The following is a 22,787-nucleotide window of genomic DNA, read 5'->3' on the forward strand; positions in this document are numbered from 1 at the left end:
CTTTTCTGCGTCTTTTCGTTCTACCATATCCTTTTCCGTGCCATTTTTTCTGTTCTCCTTATCCTCCTTCTTCTTCCTTTTTTTGTTATACTTCTTCCTTCCCCTATCTACTTCACACACGCTTTGTTGTTCTATATTTTTTCCCTCGTATTTCTCCGTCCTTCTCAACTCCCCCCCCCTCTTTTAAATATTTTTCTTTCTTCCTTACCCTCTAGACTTTACTGGGTTTTGACTTGTTTTATTCGCTTCTCTACTTACTACCCTGTTCGCTCTTCCCCACGTAATTCCCTTTTCCAGTTTTTCACTCTTTCCTGTCGCAACGTCTTTCTCTCTCCTGATTATATGTTTTTATTTCTTCTTAGCTTAGCAGTTCCACCATTTGCTCTGTGCTCTTCCTTCTTTCCCATCCCTATCATACTCACCCTCTGCTCCGCCCCATCGTTTATAACTTTCTCTCCTACTTTCTTCCTTTTTCCAGTTCGATCGCTCTGGCCCTCTCACCACATACCTCTCTGTTTATCTGTTTACATCTGTCTTTACCACTTCCGCTGCTCTCCTCTTTACCCCTTTTCCATATTACCTTCTTTTTTCCTTTCACTTATGCCGTTTTCTTCCTCTTCTGTCCCTCAAAAACCATTCTTTTCTTTGTCTGTCTTCTGTATTTTTGAATCCATCTCTTTCCTTCCTCCGAATACATCCGATTTCCGGTGTCTTTAATTGCGCTTATTATTGAGTAAACAATTCTTTATACAGTTCCGTGCAGATTTGAAACAGGCCACACTACGTTAATTTACCCCCATCTCCTTCTCTATGTCTTTCTCTTTCTTTTCACTCTATCACACCTCTCTACCTTGTCCATTTTCCTATATTCTTCTTTTTCCTTCTTCCTCCTCCATCTTAATTTCCCATATCTTCATTTTATTCACAGCTCCTTTTCGTTTTTTTGCAATCCACTTCCTCTCATCGCCTATTTCTCGCCCTTTTTCACCTTTTTTCTATTCCCTCTCAAATTCTCTTCTCGGTCACATTTCTTCATTATTTTTCTAAACCCCCTTGCCCTAATTATTTTCGTTTTCCTATCTCTTCTCTCTCTTCTTCTTTGCCTTTTGTCCCTTTTCACTCTTTGTTTTTCACACTGATCTCTTTTACCCTCGTACTCGCCTTCTATCGCGTTTTTTTCTTTTTCACGCTCTTCTTCTTCTCATTCCCTCCATCTTAACTCCTTTTCTCTTCCTGCTAATGTTCCTTATCCTTTGCCTTTGCACATCCTCTTTCCTTTTTTCCCTATTATCACACTTCTCAACCTTGTTACTCTTCATTTCTTCCCCTATTTTACTTTTCCTCCTCAAACTTCTTCTTTCTTTCACTTTATCCCATCTGCTTCGTACTCTTTTTTGTACCCTTGTTTGTTATTTGGGGAGTAAAAAATACACATTTTCATTTTTGTGGTGTCAAAAACGTCAGCACCTTTCAAAGCTTCTATCGGATGGAGTAATAACAACAACGTCTTTATTTAATAAAAAGATGAGTACCTACTTCACCACTTAATCCTACAAGAGTTACCAAGGGTGTTAAATTAAACTATGCATCAATTACATTAAACTAATTACTAGAAACTACGTTTGTTCTGTATAATCCAAAACGAGTCGATCACAGCGCCACCTTGATCATCGGACACTTGCTCGAAGTACAGGTGTGTCTTATTGTAGGCCTTCATGCGCGTATAACCGTAGTCTGTGCTTCTGAACGCCGACCAGTAGGGCTTATCGTTGTCGAAGTGCGAGTGGTTCTCCTTGCAGCCGGCCGAACCGGTGATGATGTGTACCGGAGCGAGGGGGTTGAGGTAGGGTTGCTCGTAGGTACCGTTGAATATTTTAAAATCGTAGATGGGCCACAGTCGCTCGTAGGAGTGCTGGTGCGCCCAGATGAGCACGTCGACCTTGTTATCGTAGAAGAGCTTCTCCAAGCCGAACATGTGAAAGAAGGGGATTCCGACCCGCGTAAAGGTGCTGTTATGCGCGCAATCCGCCGGATCGGTGTTGCTGCAGTACATCGGACGATGGCCCATCACGATGATCCACGGCCGTTCCCTTCGGTTCTTCGGATCGGTCGCCTCCCTGAGATCGTTCTCGAGCCACTCGTACTGGAACACCAGGGACTTGATGCCGTAGTTTAGGAAGTAGTAGACCTCGGTCGAAATCGAGATGATGTGTAGGGGGCCCATGTTAAAGCTGAACATTAGATTCTCAGTATCGCCGGGCATGTTGAAGCGCATTTTGTAATGGCTGAAGTTACTGAAACGAAAGCGGTCAGTGGCGGAGTCATCAGGGGGGAAATTGCGTACTATCGCTCCTCGTGGTTGCCGACGCACGTCATGTATGGCACGTAGGCGGCAATCGGCTCGATTAGTTTCATGAACTTGTCCCCGACGACTCCATTATGCTGAAAGAATACATCAATGCAAAAATAGAGATAAGAAAAATAACACAGGTACAAAGTGGGAACCATGTGGCACTCCCCCACGCACGGACTGACAACAGTTAAATGCGAGTAAAAGTCTACCTAAATTGAACGTACTCAGTGACAGTGTTGGTCAGCAAGACAAACATTCCCACATTTATAACAATTAAAGATTCATACACTAATAAATGATAAAGATTTCAGGAAAAATTCGTGAAGATCTTCAGTAATATTATAGCTTTTGAGAACATTTTTTTGAAAGGATGCAGGAAGTTCGAGTAAAAGACTTCGGAAAGTTGAAAATCTAAAGAATATTCCGAGGTTTCCGAAAAAATCCGAAAAATTCGGATTTTGGGTTGGTTCAGAGAGAGAGAGAGGAAATATTTTGGAGACGAGGATTTCCATATATAGGGAAGATTTGAAAGAGAAGGGTATTTCTAGAAGGGCGATGGGAACAGTGTTATAGACAATAGTGAGAGAATTTTGGAAAAAAACATTTTTCATCGGGCGTACGTAATGGAAACCACCCACATACGAAAGGGACAATTCTCCTTATACAATACCCCCACCCCTCTCTCTTCAATCAAAGACGGGTAGCCATAGATATAACGACAGTGATGAGATGGTTTACCCATGAATTTTAAAATCAATATTTAAATTCTTCACTGGGGCAACTATTTCCGTAAAAATATGAAAAAACGACCTCCATAAGAAGCTGATATTTCTTCAAAAGTAGCTCTCCTTAAATAACCCCCCCCCCCCCTTTCAGTTACAAAATAAGTTGTATAGCGTGTTACCCATGAACTTTAAAATAGTATTTACATTTTTCATTAGGAGCAACTGCCTCCGCAAGGGAAACATATCACTCCACAAGAAATCAAGAAATAGAAATATTTTTTAATTTTTTTTAGAATTTCTTAGAACTTTTCTTGAATTCTTTTTCCGAACGCACACGCCCAAGTAGGTAATCATTATTTTATACATTTTTTAGAATTTTCTAGGATTTTAAAGAATTTCTTGGAATTCCTTTTAGAATTCTACTGCTGTACACTACTGGCATTTGGTAGAAGTTTCTAGAATTTTTAAAATATTTTAGAATTATTTAAACTTTTCTTGAATTATTTAATTTTTTTAGAACTTTTCTTGAATTTCTAGAATTTTTTCAGAAGTTCTAGAAATTTCTGTTATAACTTTAGTGTGCACATAATTTGAAGTGGTTTACCGAAGGGGAGAATCACTGTCAAATTTTGGCGTACACACTACACTACTAGCATTTTGTAAAATTTTTAAGTACTTTAACACTTTTAGAATTTTTTAGAACTCTTGAATTATTTATTTTTTTATAGAACTTTTCTTGAATTTTCTAAAAAAATTTCCGAGCGCACACGCCCACGTAATTATTATTATATACATTTTTTTTCTCGAATTTTTTACAATTTCTTGGAATTTCTTTTAGAATTCTAGCTTACACAAAATTTAAAGTGGTTTACCCCACGGTGAAAGTTTATGTAGAATTTTGCTGTACACTACTGGCATTTTGTAGAAGTTTCTAGAATTTTTAAAAAATTTAAAAATTTGTTGAGAATTTTCTAGAATTTTTTTAGAATTTCTTGGAATTTCTTTTAAAATTTTTGTGTACATAAACTTTGAAGTGGTTTATCCTAAGGGGAAAATCACTGTAGAATTTTGCTGTACACTACTGGCATGTTGTAAAAGTTTCTAGAAGTGGTAAAATATTTTAGAATTTTTTAAAAATTTTCTAGAATTTTTTAAAACTTTTCTTGAATTATTTAAACAGTTTTTAAAATTGTTTTCCGAACGTACACGCACTCATAATTATCATTCTATACATTTTCTAGAATTTTCTAGAATTTTTTTTAGAATTTCTAGGCATTCCTTTTAGGATTTTAGTGTACACAAAAATTGAAGTAGTTTACCGGAGGGGAAAATGACTGTGAATTTTGGCGTCCACTACTAGCATTTAATTTTCTAGAATTTATTTTTAGGTACTTTAACATTTTTTTAGATTTTTCTAGAATTCTTTAGAATTTCTTGGACTTTCTATTAGTGTACCCAAAATTTGAAGTGGTTTCCCCTAAGGAGAAATTCACTGTAGAATTTTGTTCACTACTGACATTTTGTAGAAGTTTGTAGAATTTTTAAAATATTTTGGAAATTTTTTAGAACTTTCTAGAATTGTTTACAACTTTCCCTGAATTATTTAAAAATTTCTTTAAATTTTTCTTGAATTTTCTATAACTTTTTTCGAACGCACACGCACATGTAATTATTTTTATACATTTTTTAAAACTTTCTAGATCTTTCAGAATTTTAGTGTACACAAAAATTGAAGTAGTTTACCGGAAGGGAAGATCACTGTTGAATTTTGGCGTACACTACTAGCTTTTAATTCTCTAGAATTAATTTTTAGGTACGTTAACACTTTTTTAGATTTGTCTAGAATTTTTTAGAATTTGTTAGAATTTTGTAGAATTTTCTAGAATTTTTCAGGTACTTTCACATTTTTTTTTAGAATTTTTTAGAATTGTTTAGAACTTCTCTTAAATTATTTAGTTTTTTTAGAACTTTTCTTGAATTTTCTAGAATTTTTTCCGAAGGCACACGCATACGTAATCATTATTTTATACATTTTTTAGAATTTTCTAGGATTTTTTAAAAATTTCTTGGAATTTCTTTTAGCATTTCTAGCGTATACAAAATTTGAAGTGTTTTACCCCAAGGGAAAAATCACTGTAGAATTTTGCTGTACACTACTGGCATTTTGAAGAAGTTTCTAGAATTTTAAAAACATTTTAAAATTTTTTAGAATTTTCGAGAGAATTTTGTGGAACTTTTTAGAACTTTTCTTGAATTATTTAGAATTTTTAGAGCTTTTCGTGAATTATTTGGAATTTTTTCCGAACGCACACGCACACGTAATTATTATTTTATAACTTTTTTAGAATTTTCTAGAATTTTTGTAGAATTTCATAGAATTTCTTTTAGAATGTTTGCGTACACAAAATTTGAAGTGGTTTATCTGAGCAACTGCCTACTAACTGTGAGGGAAAACCACACCCAAAAAATGAAAATTGTCCTTCCCTCTCCTTGCGAGCAGATATCCATTAAGTGGAAAAACCACCCCATAGGAAACGAAAATACGAAATACCCTTCCACATTTGAGGGATTCTTGGGACAATTGGAGAATTCTTGGTGTTTTATCCATTCATTCCAAATGATCTCATTTGCCATTGGGGTGAAGTGTCTCCAGTATGTGGAAAAAACACCCACAAAAAACCAAAAAAAGCACAGATTTAGTTTGTTCTATTTGAATTTCTATCTCAGTGCTGTCTTTACTTTTAAAAATTTCGTAAACGGGTAATTTTCTTGCTTAAATTTGTCGCTTTTGGAAATTATTCAATTTAGATGAGGCGTTAGAAGTAAGACACATCTGGTCGTTTGCGATAAGAAGATTCGTTCTCAGGCGAAAATTTATTAACGCACGTGTTTTATCTGGAGGAGCTTATTTGATGGTGGAAGTGGTGTCTCCTCAAATACTGTAGACAACACGAAAATGGCGGTTGCGCCGGTTAGTTTTCGCGATCGCCGGCTGAAAAGCGTGCCCATACTAAATTAGGGGCAGTCAGCCTTACTTGTTCGTTGAAAAATTCGCTAAAACCACCGAAAAAATGATCATTCAAAAGTACCCGTTTCCTGTTACCACCCCCTTTCCTATTTTAAAAGATGGGTTTCTATGGATGATCGTTGCATGGTGCTTAATCCATCAACTTTAAAACAATATTCACATGTTCCATTGAGAGTAACTGCAACTGTTTCCTGTTTGTGAGAAAAACAACTCCAGAAGAAACAAAAACTTAAAAATGTCTCTCCTTGTAACGGTAGCTCTAAATTTGGATTTATTTATTGATATTTTTATAGAGATAGGTAAAGTTGCAATTTTTTTAGGTTTCAAGGGTTTACAGGGTGTTGAAATTAAGAGAGTAAATTTGTATTTGGTGGAATCAAACATTCTCCTTTCTGCGTTTTTGATTTCTCTAGAGCATTGTTTTTGTTGTTTGGAGACGAGATGCGGTTGTAATTGGAGCTAAAGCGGGTTTCTTAATTTAGTCTCATCTACTCCAAACCACAAAATGAGCACGAGATCATTTCAGTATCGTGGAAAGTACAATTTTATTTAATTGGTAGTGCAGAAATAAAGAAATCGAATCGAAAAGTAAAGAAGGGCGAGTCATTGATAAGAAGCCATTTTGTCTATGGTAGGGATCCTTGCGAAGAGATTTTTGGGATGTGTTCGGTTTTGGGTCACGACGTAGTTAGTACGTGGTTCAAAATTTTAGCTTTACTTCGAGCTAAAATTGTGGCTTGCTCTAATTCTCAAACGGCAGGATTAAAAAAAAACATTTGCGGTTTCTGAAAATCCGCTGAAGAAGTTTTTCCAAAAGGCAACTCCGTTAATTACTAAAACATTTTCAAGTTCACTTAGAAAGTCAAAATAGTGTTTCAAGAAGGGAAGTTCAACCCCTTATATGCAAAAGAGCCTGCTGCACCCCTTACACCCCCTCCTCAATTAAAAAATGTTTTCCACTTACACGAACTGACAAATTTTTGTGAAGCAACTCCATGTTAGTGGGGAAGATCACCCCCAAAAGAAACGATTATTCAAAAGTACTTGCTCTCTTACTTAAACTCTTATTTAAACGATGGACAGCTATTACCCATTCCCCTCCATTTAGGGATGAAAATGAACAGAACTGCCACTTTTCTATTTTAGGCGCGTGTGAGAGATTTGTGGTGGGAGGAAGAGGAATGATAAAAATCACCCCTTCCCCCGGAGGTTAATAAGGCCTCTACGTGGTTATAAATGGACACATTCAAGAGAACACGTTCGCAAATCTATAAACACATTTTTCTGGAAGTGATCAATAAAGGATGCGGTTACCGCCATCTAGCGGCCAATTAAGTATACCTTACCGAATTCATATCGTACGCGAAATCCCCGACATGTAAAATAGCGTCGTACATGCCTCGGTGCGTATCCTCCTCCAACCTCGCCAAGGACTGCGCGTTTTCCAAGCCCATATCGCCGAAAATCGCCAAGCTCGGTTGCCAGCGTTCGACGACAGGTGGCGTCCTGAACAGAAACTCGTTCGACCAACCAAATCGACTACCCACATGGTACACTGTTTGAAAAAACGTAAATAGCAGCCGCGCGATCTCATTTCGCTTACCGTAAACGGTAGAAGGTCGAAGGTTCTTCAGGGTGACCGAGTGAACGTATTGGGAACGTCCCTTGCGACCTCCGTCGGTGAAGAGTCTGGAGGAGCCGGCGGCCGTGTAGTTCAAAGATTGAAAACCGGTGCCGTATTCGACGATAGATTCCTTTGTGTCGCCGACCGTCGACCAGGTCGCGACTATTTCGTAAACGCTATCGCCGTACGCTATGTGCACCTGCTCGGGTTGCATTGGTACATGGTTTGTGATTGGCACAATCTTGCAGTTTATGCATACTGCGGAGGATAGTACCAGTAAAAATCGCCACATTTCGCACACTAACTACTGAAACGGAGTGCCAGTGTAAACAACTGCTACTTATCACTGACCTTTATTTGTTTACAGATGCAATCGTTGGACATTGACTCGAGAATTAAACAATCAACACAAAAAGACGCGCACCAAATGCGCAACCTTTGTGTTTATAATTAGTTAGAAAGTTGACGTAAATGCCGCTAGATGGCGGTGATAGTAAATTATCAATCGTTACAAGTTCGAAATACCACCCACAGATTGCACTTGTTTTGATTGTTTGGCACTAGAAACGAGAAAAATGAATGTAAACTATTAATTGCACACCCACCCTACCATACGCACTTCACAACCCTCTTTAGCTTCTTTCTCTTTATTTTCTTTTCAAATTTCTTTACGTCGCTTTGAAGCTTCATTTGTTTCACACCACTTCCTTTTCCCTTTTCAACGTCTTCTAGATCTCTGATCCTTTTCCTCTTTCCCTTTTTTCATCCTTTTTTCGCTTTCTCCATTTTACTACCATTCTTCCTCTTCTCCTCACATACCTTCGACTTCCTTCTTTTTGACCCCCCTTTTCATTTTACCTTCTTTTACTTTTACTCACTCTGTTCTTTCATTCTTACTCTACCTTACCCTTTTTTCCTTATTCTTCCTCTTCTTGGCCTCACTTCTTTATTTTTTACCTCTTCCTTCTACACCCCTTTTTTCTAAACCTTTTTCTTCTCTTGGCCCTTCGTTCCGTTCTTCGTTATCATTCCCCTTTCCTCCACACCCATCACGTTTTTTTCATCTACTGCAATTTTTTGGTTTACTTTTTTACATTCCTCTTTTGTCTTTAGTTCTTTCTCGTCTTTGTCTTCCACTACACCCTTTTTAAACCTTGGACCCCGTTCTCTGTTTTTTTCTTTTCCGCCTTCTTCTCGATTCTTACCTTCCTAGCCTCCCTGGTCTTTCCCATCATCACTCGTTTATTTCTTTTCACAAATCTTCGCTTCTTTCTCTTCTCCCTTTTTATTATATGTTTTTTTTCGTTCTAATCATTCCCACTTTCTGCTCTGTCCTCTCCCTTCTTTTTTCTTGGCCCCTTTCGTTTTTCTTCCACCTTCCTTCTCAGTTCTTATCCCTACCTCATTTCTTTGTCCCCTTTCCATATACATAACGATCTCTCCAACTTTCACTTTCTATCCTCCATATTCTTTCACTTTCTGTCACCTCCTCAACCTTATCACTTTTTCTTCTTTGGTATTACTCCCATCACCTTATTCTCTATCTTTCCCTCTACTCTCCATTCTTTATCTTCTTCAAGTTCTCTAAACGCATTTCTATCTCCTCCCACTTTATCCCTTTCTTTCCCTACCCTGTGTACTCACCAGTATCTTTCCGTTCATCATTCCGCAGTTACCTCTTTTCAATGTTCACCATTCTCTCATTTTGCTTCTCTTTTCAGCAATATAATGTTTCTTCTTCTCTTTGTTCTCCTTTTCCCCTCTTTAGTACATTCCCTCCTTCCGCTGCACCCCATATATCAACTCCTATTTTCGTTTATTTATATGCGCTTACTTTCCTTCTTTTACTTTCTTCTATTCCGTCCTTTTCCTTCTACTTTCCTTCTTTTTCCCACCCGTGACTCATTCTCCACACCTCTCTTTTCTTCCTTCCCTTTCTTGCTTCACACTCTTCGTTCTCCTTATGAAATCCTTTCTCATTTTTTTCCTCTGTCTAAACCCCTTTGTTCCTCTAAATATTTTTCCCGTTCTTCTTATTCTTGTTTACCATTACACACTACAGTCCTTCTACTACCCTTCTTTCCGTATTTCCATTTTCTAGTCGTCGCCCTTCTCCTTTTCGGCTACTCTTTACTCGATTTTTCTGTTCTTCTTACATACCTGGCTCTCCTCACTCTTCCTTCTTTCCTTCCCCTTCTGCTTCCGCTTATCGACTTCGCGCATTCCGCTTCGTTTTACTGTATTTTGTCTCTACCCTTTGTAAACTCTCTCATCTTCTAAATATTTTTCCTTCTCCATCTTCCCCAATCTACACTTCACTCCTTCACTTTCTTTATCCACTTCTCATTTACTACACTCTTCACATTTCCTATTTTATTCGTTTCCCTATTTGCTTTTGTATCTTTGGAATCTTTCCCGTCTGTCTAATCTTCACTTCTTTGTCTTCCCTTTTTTATTATCTATTTTCTTTCTCTTCCTTCTCTATCATTCTCACTCTCTGTTCTATTTTCTTGTTTTCTACTTATTCTGCCCCCCCCCCCTCTCTAACGCGTTTTTCCTTCTAGTTTCATTTCCACAAGTAGAACCATCATATTGACTCGTTGTTCCTTCAAAGCCCATCAATATATTTTCACCCCACTTCCACTATACCACCTTTACAACCTCTTCACCCCCTCGATCTCCACCCTCAACTCTCCTTCTCTGTTTTCACGTTTCTCTTTGACTTTCACATCTTCTTCGCACATCATAAACGCTTACCTTAACCCTCCATAAAGTTCTCTGCACACCCCTTTCAAGCCTTATTTGCACCTCCCTTACGCTTGCTCTCATTTCCCTTTTCTTAACGTTACCTTTACGCTTCTCTCAGATCGTCACGCTTGGTGGGAGGAGGAGTGACAAAGGAAGTCCAAAGAAGGTTTGAAGGAGGACTGAATAAAGAGGTGTAGGAGATATGGATGAGATCATCCGAAGGAGCATGGGGGAGATAAAGAAGGATTTCACCAAGCACGACGATCGCGAATAAGGAGATGTCCCAGTAGAAGTGTGACGTAAAGAAAACGGAGCGAGGGAAGCATAGAAGAAGTGTGGGGAGGGCTTGAAAGACATATTGTGATGGCCGGGTTAGGGAAATGTTTTGGGAATGTGAAGAAAATGTGTAGGAGATCCGACAGAAACGTAAAAACCTAGAGCGGGGGGTGAAGAGGGTGTAATGGTTCAATGCAGAGATATACGAGGTGGAGGTAAAGGGGATAAAGCGAGAAAGAATCACGAAGCGCAGAGAGAACGTATCAAGTGGTGTGAAAATAGCCCGGGGGAGATGTGGTGATATACCCCTACGGTTCGGCAACACACCTTACATCTGAAAAGCACTATTGGAAAACAAATACGAAACGCTCTGAATACGCGACGAAGCATGGCTGACTTGGTTTAGTCACTAAATTCCGATGGGGGGGGGGGGGGGGTTGTAGTGTGATTATTATTATCAAGATGGCGGATTTAGTGACTAATAAAATGGCGACCGATCCAAGATGGCGGAATTAAAAACTAATAAAATGGCGACCGATTCAAGATGGTGGATTTGGTGACTAATAAAATGGCGCTCGATCCAAAATGGCCGACCACACCGCTCATTGGCTGTGACGCCACAGGGGGCGGTCTCTAAAGGCCCCGCCTACCGTATCCCATTGGCCAAGGGGAGGGGCATAGAGGGGCGTGCTCGTCTCTGATTAGCTGTGACGTCACGTGCTCGTCTCTGATTGGGGTGACGTCACTTCCTGCGCCAGAACGAACATAGGTCATCTACTTGTATTTTACATAGAATGCTGTGCGTGAAGAGCAAAAAGGCAGAAAGCGTGAACTGTAGCGACAAAAGAATGAAGTAAAGTCAATGAAACCTATAACATCCGGCTGGCCTCTAGCCGCGAAAATAAAGAACTATCCTAAATGAAACTAAGTATATCTAAACTAAATGGGCTTCCAAAGAAAATTTTAGATTGATAAGAAAAGAACTTTACCAACTCCGCTGCCCGGATGAACCAAGAATTCTCTTCAATGTTTTTGAAAACCATCAACAAGACCTCGCTTCATAAAACCCTTGGAACTTGATGTTCAATGCGACTCTTGATGTTTGTTAAAGACCCTTAAAATACCATTAACGTTGAAGCCAAAAAACCTCTTTTTAGTCTCTTATTTCCGCTGTTTAGATTTTGTTTGTGTTATATCTGATTTTTCGTTTGTGTTTGTCGTCTTTTTTGTTATTTTTGTCAATTTGTTTATCTTCGGTTTCTGCAATATCTTCATTTTTCACTTTTATCGATTTTGTTTTTTTCTTTGAGATCTTTCCACTTCCGTTCTTGGATTTCCATATCAATAGAATGCGGTTCATTTGCTCTTAAATAGTCAAATAGTGAAATAGTTAAATAGTCAAACAGTCACATAGTCAAACAGTCACATAGTCAAACAATCACACATTAAAATAGTCAAACACTCAAATAGTCAAATAGTCAAATTGTCAAATAGTCGAATAGTCAAATAGTCGAATAGTCGAATAGTCGCATAGTCGAATAGTCAAATAGTCAGATCGTCAGATAGTCAGATAGTGAGATAGTCAGATAGTCAGATAGTTAAAGAGTCAAATAGTCAAATAGGCAACTATTAAAGGAGTCAAATAATCAAATAGGTAATCAAATAACCAAATAATCAAATAATTAAATAATCCAATAATCAAATAATCAAACAACCAAATGGTCAAATGGTCAAAATGGTCAAATGGTCAAATAGTCCAATAGTCAAATAGGCAAATAGGCAAAAAGTCAAATAGGCAACTATTAAAAGAGTCAAATAATCAAATAGGTAATCAAATAACCAAATAATCAAATAATCAAATGATCAAATAATCAAATAATCAAACAATCAAATAATCAATAATCAAATAATCAATTAATCAAATAACCAAATAACAAAATAACCAAATAACCAAATAATCAAATAATCAAATAATCAAATAATCAAATAATCAAATAATCAAATAATCAAATAATCCAATAATCAAATAATCAAATAACCAAGCAACCAAATGGTCAAATGGTCAAAATGGTCAAATGGTCAAATGGTCAAATGGTCAAATGGACAAATGGTCAAATGGTCAAATGAACAAAAAGAGAGCGATGTCAATCGAACGAAACAGAATTAAGATATAAAGATTTCTACGAGATCATGGATTAGTGCTATTGAATATGAGTCGGATTAAAAGTTTGGTTTCCGAATGCGAGCGAGTGGCAAAAAGTTCCTCTACTGAAAATCGTATGCGAATCTTTATATCTTAATTCTGTTTCGTTCTAATTCAATGTATTCGTTTCCTTCTACGACTTTATTAACGAGCTTCTAGCGAGTTTATTATCTGCGGCGTCTGTCCGTCCGTCCGTCCGTCCGTGTACGATTGTACCGATTACGATTAAATTTTTCACGTGGATTCTTTATCAAATTTGTAGGTCGGAGTTTGTAAATTGGCAATGTAGGCCAAAAAATAAAGAAGACCCTTTTGACATCTCCGTTTGGTTTTCTGCACATGCTATAGCTATATAGCCATACCCAGGAGCTTCGTTTTTTGGGATTTTTATTTATCTTTGCTTTTGTCTACTCCTTGGATTGGGTTCTTGCTTATCCTACCACTGTTTTTTGGATCGTTCCGGTGCCTTTTTTGTTTCCTTTTCCTTTGGTTTCTTTTGTCTCTTGGATTATTCGACTCCTTTCTCCAGTATCTCCGCGACCTTTCTATCTCAGTCGGCTCTTCAGATTCTTTGTTTTTTCTATGTTCCTTAGTTTCCTGATGGTGCGCGATTTTCTCTGCTCCTTAGTTTTCTTTCGGTATTTTCTCGCCGTCTCGACCTTCCACAGTTTTTCATTGTCTTCTATTCCTTCCAATTTTATCAGTCTCTTCGATACATTTTATGGTGTCTTCCATTCTTTCTGCGTATATTCTGTTTTATTTAAGTGTTCGACGCACTTAATCCCTTACTTAAATTTATTAAGTTCGGTCGGTTTCCTCGGGGTAAATACCGGTTTAAACATACGATTGCGGTTAGACTTTTTATCGCATTTTTGGAAAAGTAATACGCTATTATATTCGTTATGGCTGGTTGGCTGTCCGACTGAGATCTCAGCAATTACAATAGCTAGAGACTTGAAAAGTTTCTTCAAATTCGATATGGTTTTCGGAAGTGCTACAATTTTATCGTTAGATAGCGCCACCAGTATAACAACTTAATTATTTGCGCATTTTTGAAAAAATACGCTATTATATTCGTTATGGCTGGCTGGCTGGCTGTCGGGCTGAGATCTCAGCAATTACAATTGCTAGAGACTTTAAATTTTCATTAAAAGCTTTCTGATGCTGTTATAGATGTGCAGGCTCTAGTCTATTTTGAGTTAGATTACTTGTGAGATCGATAATTTTAAACTTTGCTAATGAAACTGATCTGCATTACCAAAAATGCGCTTTCATCATCAACTTGTTTAGCTGAAATGTGAAAACAGAGTAAATATTTTGAAGACTGTAGCTGGAGCTTACGACAGACGAACGGGCGGACGCTCTCTTCCTCTGTCCGTCTGTTTGTCTTCGCCTTAGCTTCTCTTACATTTTTCAAAATATTTACTTCATGACTTACTACCTACTTCTATCCCATTTTCTGCATCGGCAACACCTGGAGGGAAAGGCGAAATAAAGATACCTTCGGGAGGTGCCCTAATACTTATGGGGCGAAGGAATATTTCGTATATTTTAATGAGGGGCTTTTTGTAATTTCGGACAGCTAGCAGTAGTTTCAGATTGGTTGCTTTTACCAGACATAGTCAACTTGGTCACCTACAAAATGGACCCTCTCCGAAAAACCCAGCCAATTCCATAGATTCCAAAACTGGAAGCGGCTTACCTGAACGCTACAGAGAAATTTCTCCCGCATTTTTGTACCCCCTAGCGAACTCGTCGGTGGCCGCTTTTTTTGCCGAAATACCGGGCGCGGATAAAGCGCAATTGTCGGCGATTAACATAAAATTGGTACGCCGGCCCCGGTGCACCGAAAATTTTCGGCCATCAATTCGAGGCGTTCCCGCAATTAATTATAAATATAAAATATGGCCACCGGTGAACGGTATGTCTTAAGAACCGCCCCTCATTATCCCTAAAAACAATACAGAACAACTGTAATTAGTCCGCGTCCCAATTTTCATGTGCTACACGTTTACGCTTCAATGGCCGTCCGGCAAAAAACTCGGAAACCTAGGCGAAAATCGCCCAAAATGCCCACGCTCTAATTGCTCTGACGCGCGTAATTACCCCAAGCATTAGTTAGTTACGAATTAGTCTTAGATTGTCGCCCGAAAAGGATAAGAATGCGCGCGAGCGAGAGAGAGACGGAGACGCGATGATGTATCGTGAATTCGCTTAATGTACAGCTAATTATGTGACCAAAAACTGACATATCAGTGTCTACACAATGTAAAAGGAGTTCTTCGTTTTTTAATTACTTTAAAGCGAATATTTGAGATGCCCGGGCGGGTCTTCTAAGAAATTCGGTGATAGTCGCGACAGGAAGAATCTTTTCGGGTTTGGCTCAAGAAGGAAACGCGCCGATCCTTTTTTTTAAACCAATAACTCGCATAAAAACTAGTCGAGAATTGATCGCCATAAAGCGCGGCGATTTGAATATTTTTTTTTGAGTAGCAGTTGTCCACGCCCCGAGCACTGCGGAACACCAGTGGCGCGCGACGCTGAATTGTAAATCAACGACAAATCGCAAATCGAGTAATAGCTTAAGGTTATTGTACTGTACACTATAATATGCCACTTTGGGCACTTCGATTCTCTTCTGCACTTAAATGAAATCGCAAGAACTAAAAAGAGTTTGCTCCGAATGTCAATTGTTAGTGTAGGCAATGATTGATGCCACAGTCACTGCCACACGACTTGTAGTACCTATAACTTATATTTTATTTATGGACAAATCTCATTGGTCATCTATTTTCAGTATATTGACGTCATACCATCCAATGAAAACCATTATTTAACATTAACACCTATCAAATGATATATTTGTACGTTACTGACACTAGGTGCGTAATATTTCTTGAAAATAAGCAAAGATTTCACACGGACACGATTGTGGCTATCAAATTTTAAGCAACAAGAATATCTGAAGATCTGAAGGACCTGAAGGATCATATGAGTCCGATTTGTCTGAAGGATTTGAAGGATCTGGAAGATCTCAGAGATCTAAGGGATTTAACAGATCTGAATAAACTGAAAGTCCTTCTCTCCTTCTTCTGTTTCTATGATCCTCTGCGTCTTATGCTTCTCCTCCTCATTTACCTGCTCCGCCCCTTCTACCTCCTCTGATTCATATGCCTCCTCTGCTGCCTCTGAACTTCGACAACTGCAGCGCTTCAAGTTTTTTGTCTGTTCAGCGTCGTCCGCATCTTTTGCTTGCTCCGATTCCAGTACTGCTTCTCTTTTTTCTCCTCTCCCTCTCCCCTTGTTCCTCCTCCTCCGCATCCTCCTTCTTCTTCTCTTCTTTTTCTTCTTCAGGTTGTCCTGAATGTGAATTTCCCTGAGGTTCTTCCGATTTCCTTCACAGCTTTCTGAACTTTTCCTTAGGTTATCTGAAAATTGCAGCCAATATTCCAGAATTCCCGATACACATTGAGGCGCTATGAAAGATTAGTCATCGGCGATAAAGAACGACAGCGGATGTTACGAATCTTTCAGGGAAATATGATGTGATTTGTTCTAGAACAGTCGAGAGCGTTCGGCAGTGTTCATAAAAGACCGATATTTTGCTATATAAGCAAATCTGCCCTCTCGGCCTCCTCTGCTTTTTCTGCTATTTGTGCCCCCTCCGGCGCCACTGCTTACTCTGCCTCGCCTGCTGCCAGCTTCCGTTTCTTCCTTTGCTTCTTCTGAATTTTCAACTTCTTCTGCCACTTCTGGTTTTTGCAGCGTCGGCTGCTTCTTCTTGCGCTGCTTCCTCTTCTTTTTCTCTTCACTCTCTTCTTTTTTCCTCCTGTTTCCCTTCTCATTACATTCTCTTTTCTCCTTCAACTATTTCCGAAGAATCCGGAAATCCGAAGAATCCGAATAATCCGAAAAGTCCGGAGAACCCGAAGAAACCGAGGAACCCGAAGAAAAGAAGGAACCCAAAGAATCCCAGGAATTCTCATTACTTTCTCTTCTCTCCAATTCCGAATCCGAAAGATGCGAAGAATATAAAGAATGCGAAGAATTCAAAGAGTGTGAAGAATCCGAAGAATCCAAAGAATCCAAAGAATCCAACGAATCCAAAGAAACCGAGGAATTCTCATTACATCCTCTTCTCCTCTCCAACTCTTGTCGAAGAATCCGAAGAATCGGAAGAGTCCGAAGAATCAGAAGAATCCGAAGAATCCAATGAATCCAAAGAATCCAAAGAATCCAAAGAATCCAAAGAATCCAAAAAATCCAAAGAATCCAAAGGATCCAAAGAATCCAAAGAATCCAACGAATCCAAAGGATCCAAAGACCCCAAAGAATCCAAAGAGTCCAACGAATCCAAAGAATCCAAAGAAAGAATCCAAAGAATCCGAAGAACCACAAGAATCTGAAGAATCCAAATGATCCGATGAAATCGAAGAATCAGAAAGATCCGAAGGATCCGAAGAATCTGAAGAACCCGAAGAAACCTAGGAACCCGAAGAAGCCGAAAAACCCAAAGAATCCGGGGGATTCTCATTACTTTCTCTTCTCTCCAATTCTGAATCAGAAAGATCCGAATAATTCAAAGTATCCGAAGAATTCGTAGAATCTGAAGAATCCGAGGAACTCGAAGAAACCGAGGAATTCTCATTACATTCTCTTCTCCTTTCCAACTCTTGTTGAAGAATCCGAAGAAAAAGAAAAATCCGAAGAAACCGAAGGATTCGAAGAATCCAAAAAATTTGAAGAATCCGAAGAACCCGAAGAAACCGAGGAACCCGGGGAATTCTCATTACTTTCTGTTCTTTCCTTCAACTTTTGACGAAGAACCTGAAGAAACCAAAGAACCCGAGAAATTCGAGGAATTCTCATTACTTTCTCTTCTCTTCTTCAACTCTTGCCGAAGAATCCGAAGAATCGGAAGAGTCCGAAGAATCCGAAGAATCCAAAGAATCAGAAGAAACAGAAAAATTCGAACTCAAAGGATCCGAAGAATCCGAAGAACCCCAAAAAACTAAAGAATCCAAAGAATCAAACGAATCCAAAGAATCCAAAGAATCCAACGAATCCAACGAATCCAAAGGATCCAAAGAATCCAAAGAATCCAAAGAATCCAAAGAATCCAACGAATCCAAAGAATCCAAAGAATCCAAAGAGAGAATCCAAAGAATCCGAAGAACCACAAGAATCTGAAGAATCCAAATGATCCGATGAATTCGAAGAATCAGAAAGATCCGAAGGATCCGAAGAATCCGAAGAATCTGAAGAACCCGAAGAAACCTAGGAACCCGAAGAAGCCGGGGAACCCAAAGAATCCGGGGGATTCTCATTACTTTCTCTTCTCTCCAATTCTGAATCCGAAAGATCCGAATAATTCAAAGAATCCGAGGAATTCTTAGAATCTGAAGAATCCGAGGAACCCAAAGAATCCGAAGAAACCGAGGAATTCTCATTACATTCCCTTCTCCTTTCCAACTCTTGTTGGAGAATCCGAAGAAAAAGAAAAATCCGAAGAAACCGAAGCACCCGAAGGATTCGAAGAATCCAAAAAATTCGAAGAATTTGAGGAATCCGAAGAACCCGAGGAAACCGAGGAATCCGAGGAATTATCATTACTTTCTATTCTCTCCTTCAACTCTGAATCCGAAAGATCCGAAGATTCCAAAGATTCCGAAAAATTTGATGAATCCGAAAAATCCGAAAAATTCGAAGAATCTGAAGAACCCGAAGAAACCGAGGAACCCGAAGAAGCCGGGGAACCCAAAGAATCCGGGGGATTCTCATTACTTTCTCTTCTCTCCAATTCTGAATCCGAAAGATCCGAATAATTCAAGGAATCCGAAGAATTCTTAGAATCTGAAGAATCCGAGGAACCCAAAGAATCCGAAGAAACCGAGGAATTCTCATTACATTCCCTTCTCCTTTCCAACTCTTGTTGGAGAATCCGAAGAAAAAGAAAAATCCGAAGAAACCGAAGCACCCGAAGGATTCGAAGAATCCAAAAAATTCGAAGAATTTGAGGAATCCGAAGAACCCGAGGAAACCGAGGAATCCGAGGAATTATCATTACTTTCTATTCTCTCCTTCAACTCTGAATCCGAAAGATCCGAAGATTCCAAAGATTCCGAAAAATTTGATGAATCCGAAAAATCCGAAAAATTCGAAGAATCTGAAGAACCCGAAGAAACCGAGGAACCCGAAGAAGCCGGGGAACCCAAAGAATCCGGGGGATTCTCATTACTTTCTCTTCTCTCCAATTCTGAATCCGAAAGATCCGAATAATTCAAGGAATCCGAAGAATTCTTAGAATCTGAAGAATCCGAGGAACCCAAAGAATCCGAAGAAACCGAGGAATTCTCATTACATTCCCTTCTCCTTTCCAACTCTTGTTGGAGAATCCGAAGAAAAAGAAAAATCCGAAGAAACCGAAGCATCCGAAGGATTCGAAGAATCCAAAAAATTCGAAGAATTTGAGGAATCCGAAGAACCCGAGGAAACCGAGGAATCCGAGGAATTATCATTACTTTCTATTCTCTCCTTCAACTCTGAATCCGAAAGATCCGAAGATTCCAAAGATTCCGAAAAATTTGATGAATCCGAAAAATCCGAAAAATTCGAAGAATCTGAAGAACCCGAAGAAACCGAGGAACCCGAAGAAGCCGGGGAACCCAAAGAATCCGGGGGATTCTCATTACTTTCTCTTCTCTCCAATTCTGAATCCGAAAGATCCGAATAATTCAAGGAATCCGAAGAATTCTTAGAATCTGAAGAATCCGAGGAACCCAAAGAATCCGAAGAAACCGAGGAATTCTCATTACATTCCCTTCTCCTTTCCAACTCTTGTTGGAGAATCCGAAGAAAAAGAAAAATCCGAAGAAACCGAAGCACCCGAAGGATTCGAAGAATCCAAAAAATTCGAAGAATTTGAGGAATCCGAAGAACCCGAGGAAACCGAGGAATCCGAGGAATTATCATTACTTTCTATTCTCTCCTTCAACTCTGAATCCGAAAGATCCGAAGATTCCAAAGATTCCGAAAAATTTGATGAATCCGAAAAATCCGAAAAATTCGAAGAATCCGAAGAACCCGAAGAAAAAAAGAACCCCGGGAATCCGAGGAATTCTCATTACTTTCTCTTCTTTTCTTCAACTCTTGCCGAAGAATCCGAAGAATCCGAAGAATCTGAAGAATCAGAAGAAACAGAAAAATTCGAAGAACACAAAGAACCCCCAAGGATCTGAAGAATCCAAAGAATCCACAGGATCCGGAGAATCCGAAGAACCACAAGAATCTGAAGAATCCAAAGAATCCGATGAATTCGAACAATCCGAAGAATCCGAGGAATCCGATGAAACTGAAGAATCCGAAAGATCCGAAGAATTGGTCGAAGTGGCGAGGTACTTCTTTATGTAGTAGATATGGGAGCTCTAATCATCCATCTCTTCTTCTTCCTCTTCTTCCTCTTCTTTTCCTTCTGCTTCCTCTGCCTCCTCTATCTTCTATGCTTTCTCTGTCTTTTGTGCCTCCTATATTTCCTTTGTCCCCCCTGCTTCGCCTGCTCCCCTGTTACCCTTTATTCTTCCGATTCCTTTGACTCTTCGGCTCTTTCTTCCACATCTGCCTTTTTGTCTCATCTGCTTTGTCTGCTTCGCTTGATTTCTTTGCCTCCTCTCAGGCTTCTCTTTTTCTCCTCCCTCTCTTCGTTTCTCTTTTCATCCTGTTCTTTTTATTTTTTTATTCTTTTAGAGGTTTTCAAGAATATGACATTCCCTGATTCGTTTGATAATCACATATCAGACTTCTGAAAATTTCCTTAGGTCATCTGGAAATTCTCCTGAAACAGAAAAGTGCAGAGAGAGGCAAAGAAAGACAGAGGGTGGCAGAGAGAGATGTACAGACAGAAGGACAGAGCGGAGAAGAAAGGAGCAGCACGAAACCAGTTGCAAAGGGAGGCAGATACAGGCTGAAAAAGACAGAGTACAGAATAAAGCAGAGGTGGACTGATAAAGGGCGAAGGTGGGAATGAAAGACGGAGAAATGCAAAGACGGACAGAGAATGGTAGAGATAACGACAGAGAAGGAGATAAAAAGGTTCACGTAGAAATAGGAAAAGTAGAATCTTTTAAGCAATTTTTCCAAAATAAATTTTGGTTTGCGATAATGTAAAGAATTTATATGGATGATTGCGATCAACGTAATATGTGTCATTTCTCCCTATTTAGAGCAAAGAGTGAAACAAAATTAAAGAAAATGTGACGAGGAAAGAGATAATGAAAAATAGGGACAACAGGAACCTATAAGATAGGGGATGGGATTCTAACATTTGGTCTTCTTCAGAAAGTATTCAAGCGAGTGTAACAGTTCTGCCATCCCAAAATGACGGATAATTTTAGGGTTAAAGACGAGTAGTCCAAAAGAGCATCATCACCTGCAGCATGCAGCTTATTAGCTCGTAAAGAAAACTTTTATCGATTTTAATCCGTTTGTTCGGCGTTAACGACATTCCATAAATTCCAATCGGTCCGATTTGAGCTTGGGGCAGTAAAATTTCAAGCATTTTCGTTATTCCGGAGAGCAATTTGTCAGTTGCGCGAGATGGAATTCCGAGAAATTCATAAAAATGGACGCGGAGTCATGCGGGACTTTTACATTCGCCCGTGATATGATTGCAATTTATGTTTTATGTATTAGTGGGACGTTTCGCGAGTGATTTATGGGACGTTTGTAGTTTCTTAGACGCGGATTTTTTTCGAGAAATGCAAACAGCGTTTTATTGGCGCGATGTTCATTTTTTTTGAACGGATTCGAACAATTGGTAACGATTTCCATTACAATTTCTCGTCGCTTTATTTACTGGGTGACCGTAAACTTGATTTATGGCGTTTGCATGATCCAAGAGAGCCGTTATACAGAGTGTTATTGACTTATAGGGTGACGGTTTGAAACCAAGTCCGGTCCAGTTTTGGCCCATTTCGATCCACTTGTAATTGTTACCAGTAACCGTAGAAGTCGGTCAATAATCCTAAAAAAATCGTCAAGAATCTTTGAGGTTTAGGGCTTTTAAAAACTGTTCAAAACCTTTTAGCACTATGAGAAGATTACAATTCTTAAAACTAATCGGTAATCGAAAGAGCACTGGGTCTACAGTTTAGATTCTAGATTAATCACAGTTTTAGATATACCATAATGTAGTTAAAATTATTTTTTAAATTTAATTTTCAGTTTCTGTAGCATCTCCCATTTAGGTACTCAATTACGTTAACGCTTTGGAAAGTAAAATTGTAAAACTTCGATTAATTGAGAAAGGAGATTTTTAACAATGCAACCGAATCCATAGATTTTAGGAATTTTTTTGATAGTATATTATCCCAAATCATAAAAGGGGAGTGAATATTTTGGTATAGGTAACAAATTATTGACTTCAATTTAATCTCATTTTATTTTCCCCTTTTCAAGGGTTCAATCCTATTTGGACCTTATTTTGTACCTTTGTTTGGTTTTATAAGAGTTTTGATACTGAATTACCTTTTTTCTGATTTCTAGGTTTTTATTATTGATCTTCCTTGGCTTCCTTTTAGTCTTTATATCGTTAGGTGTTTTTCATCTTCAGCAGTTCCTTTCTGCATATATTTAGTCCCAGTTTTGTCTATTTTCAGTGCCTAATTTTCTTCATTTTGTACTTTTTTTTGCATCTTTTTATTTTCCTTTCTTTTTTAAGTTATACGTGGTCTATGGCATGTTGGGATTTCTGTATTTGGCGTTTATAGCTCTCTTTCCTTTTCTTTTGTCTTTCTATAATCTTTATCTTGTTTTTTAACGTTTCATTTTGATTC

General features: G+C 38.7%; 2 protein-coding genes across 2 annotated transcripts; one reads left to right on the forward strand and one right to left on the reverse strand.

Moving 5' to 3' along the window:
• Positions 1-1,487: 1,487 nt before the first annotated feature.
• LOC116161918 (acid phosphatase type 7-like) lies at positions 1,488-8,160 on the reverse strand. The gene is made up of 4 exons (XM_031475415.1): positions 7,710-8,160; positions 7,453-7,661; positions 2,345-2,442; positions 1,488-2,294 (listed from the first exon to the last, which is right to left on the reverse strand). The coding sequence occupies exons 1-4, from the start codon at positions 8,020-8,022 to the stop codon at positions 1,610-1,612; spliced, it is 1,305 nt and encodes a 434-aa protein (XP_031331275.1). The 5' UTR covers positions 8,023-8,160; the 3' UTR covers positions 1,488-1,609.
• A 9,220-nt stretch (positions 8,161-17,380) lies between these two features.
• Positions 17,381-19,690, forward strand: LOC116162390 (sporozoite surface protein 2-like). The gene is made up of 4 exons (XM_031476007.1): positions 17,381-17,541; positions 18,371-18,704; positions 18,808-19,158; positions 19,262-19,690. The coding sequence occupies exons 1-4, from the start codon at positions 17,381-17,383 to the stop codon at positions 19,688-19,690; spliced, it is 1,275 nt and encodes a 424-aa protein (XP_031331867.1).
• Positions 19,691-22,787: the final 3,097 nt, after the last annotated feature.

This window comes from Photinus pyralis, unplaced genomic scaffold (assembly GCF_008802855.1).
Source record: "Photinus pyralis isolate 1611_PpyrPB1 unplaced genomic scaffold, Ppyr1.3 Ppyr1.4_LG10, whole genome shotgun sequence".
In the NCBI taxonomy this organism is placed as follows: domain Eukaryota; kingdom Metazoa; phylum Arthropoda; class Insecta; order Coleoptera; family Lampyridae; genus Photinus; species Photinus pyralis.

Coding starts and splice junctions, on each gene's coding strand:
- LOC116161918 (XM_031475415.1), bottom strand. CDS start 8,022: ATGTGGCGATTTTTACTGGTACTATCCTCCGCAGTATGCATAAACTGC. Junction 7,662..7,709: donor TCGACCTTCTACCGTTTACG/GTAAGCGAAATG, acceptor TTTTTCAAACAG/TGTACCATGTGGGTAGTCGA. Junction 2,295..2,344: donor GGCAACCACGAGGAGCGATA/GTACGCAATTTC, acceptor CTTTCGTTTCAG/TAACTTCAGCCATTACAAAA.
- LOC116162390 (XM_031476007.1), top strand. CDS start 17,381: ATGAAATCGAAGAATCAGAAAGATCCGAAGGATCCGAAGAATCTGAAG. Junction 17,542..18,370: donor AAAGATCCGAATAATTCAAA/GTATCCGAAGAA, acceptor GAAGAATCCGAG/GAACCCAAAGAATCCGAAGA. Junction 19,159..19,261: donor AAACCGAGGAACCCGAAGAA/GCCGGGGAACCC, acceptor AAGAATTCTTAG/AATCTGAAGAATCCGAGGAA.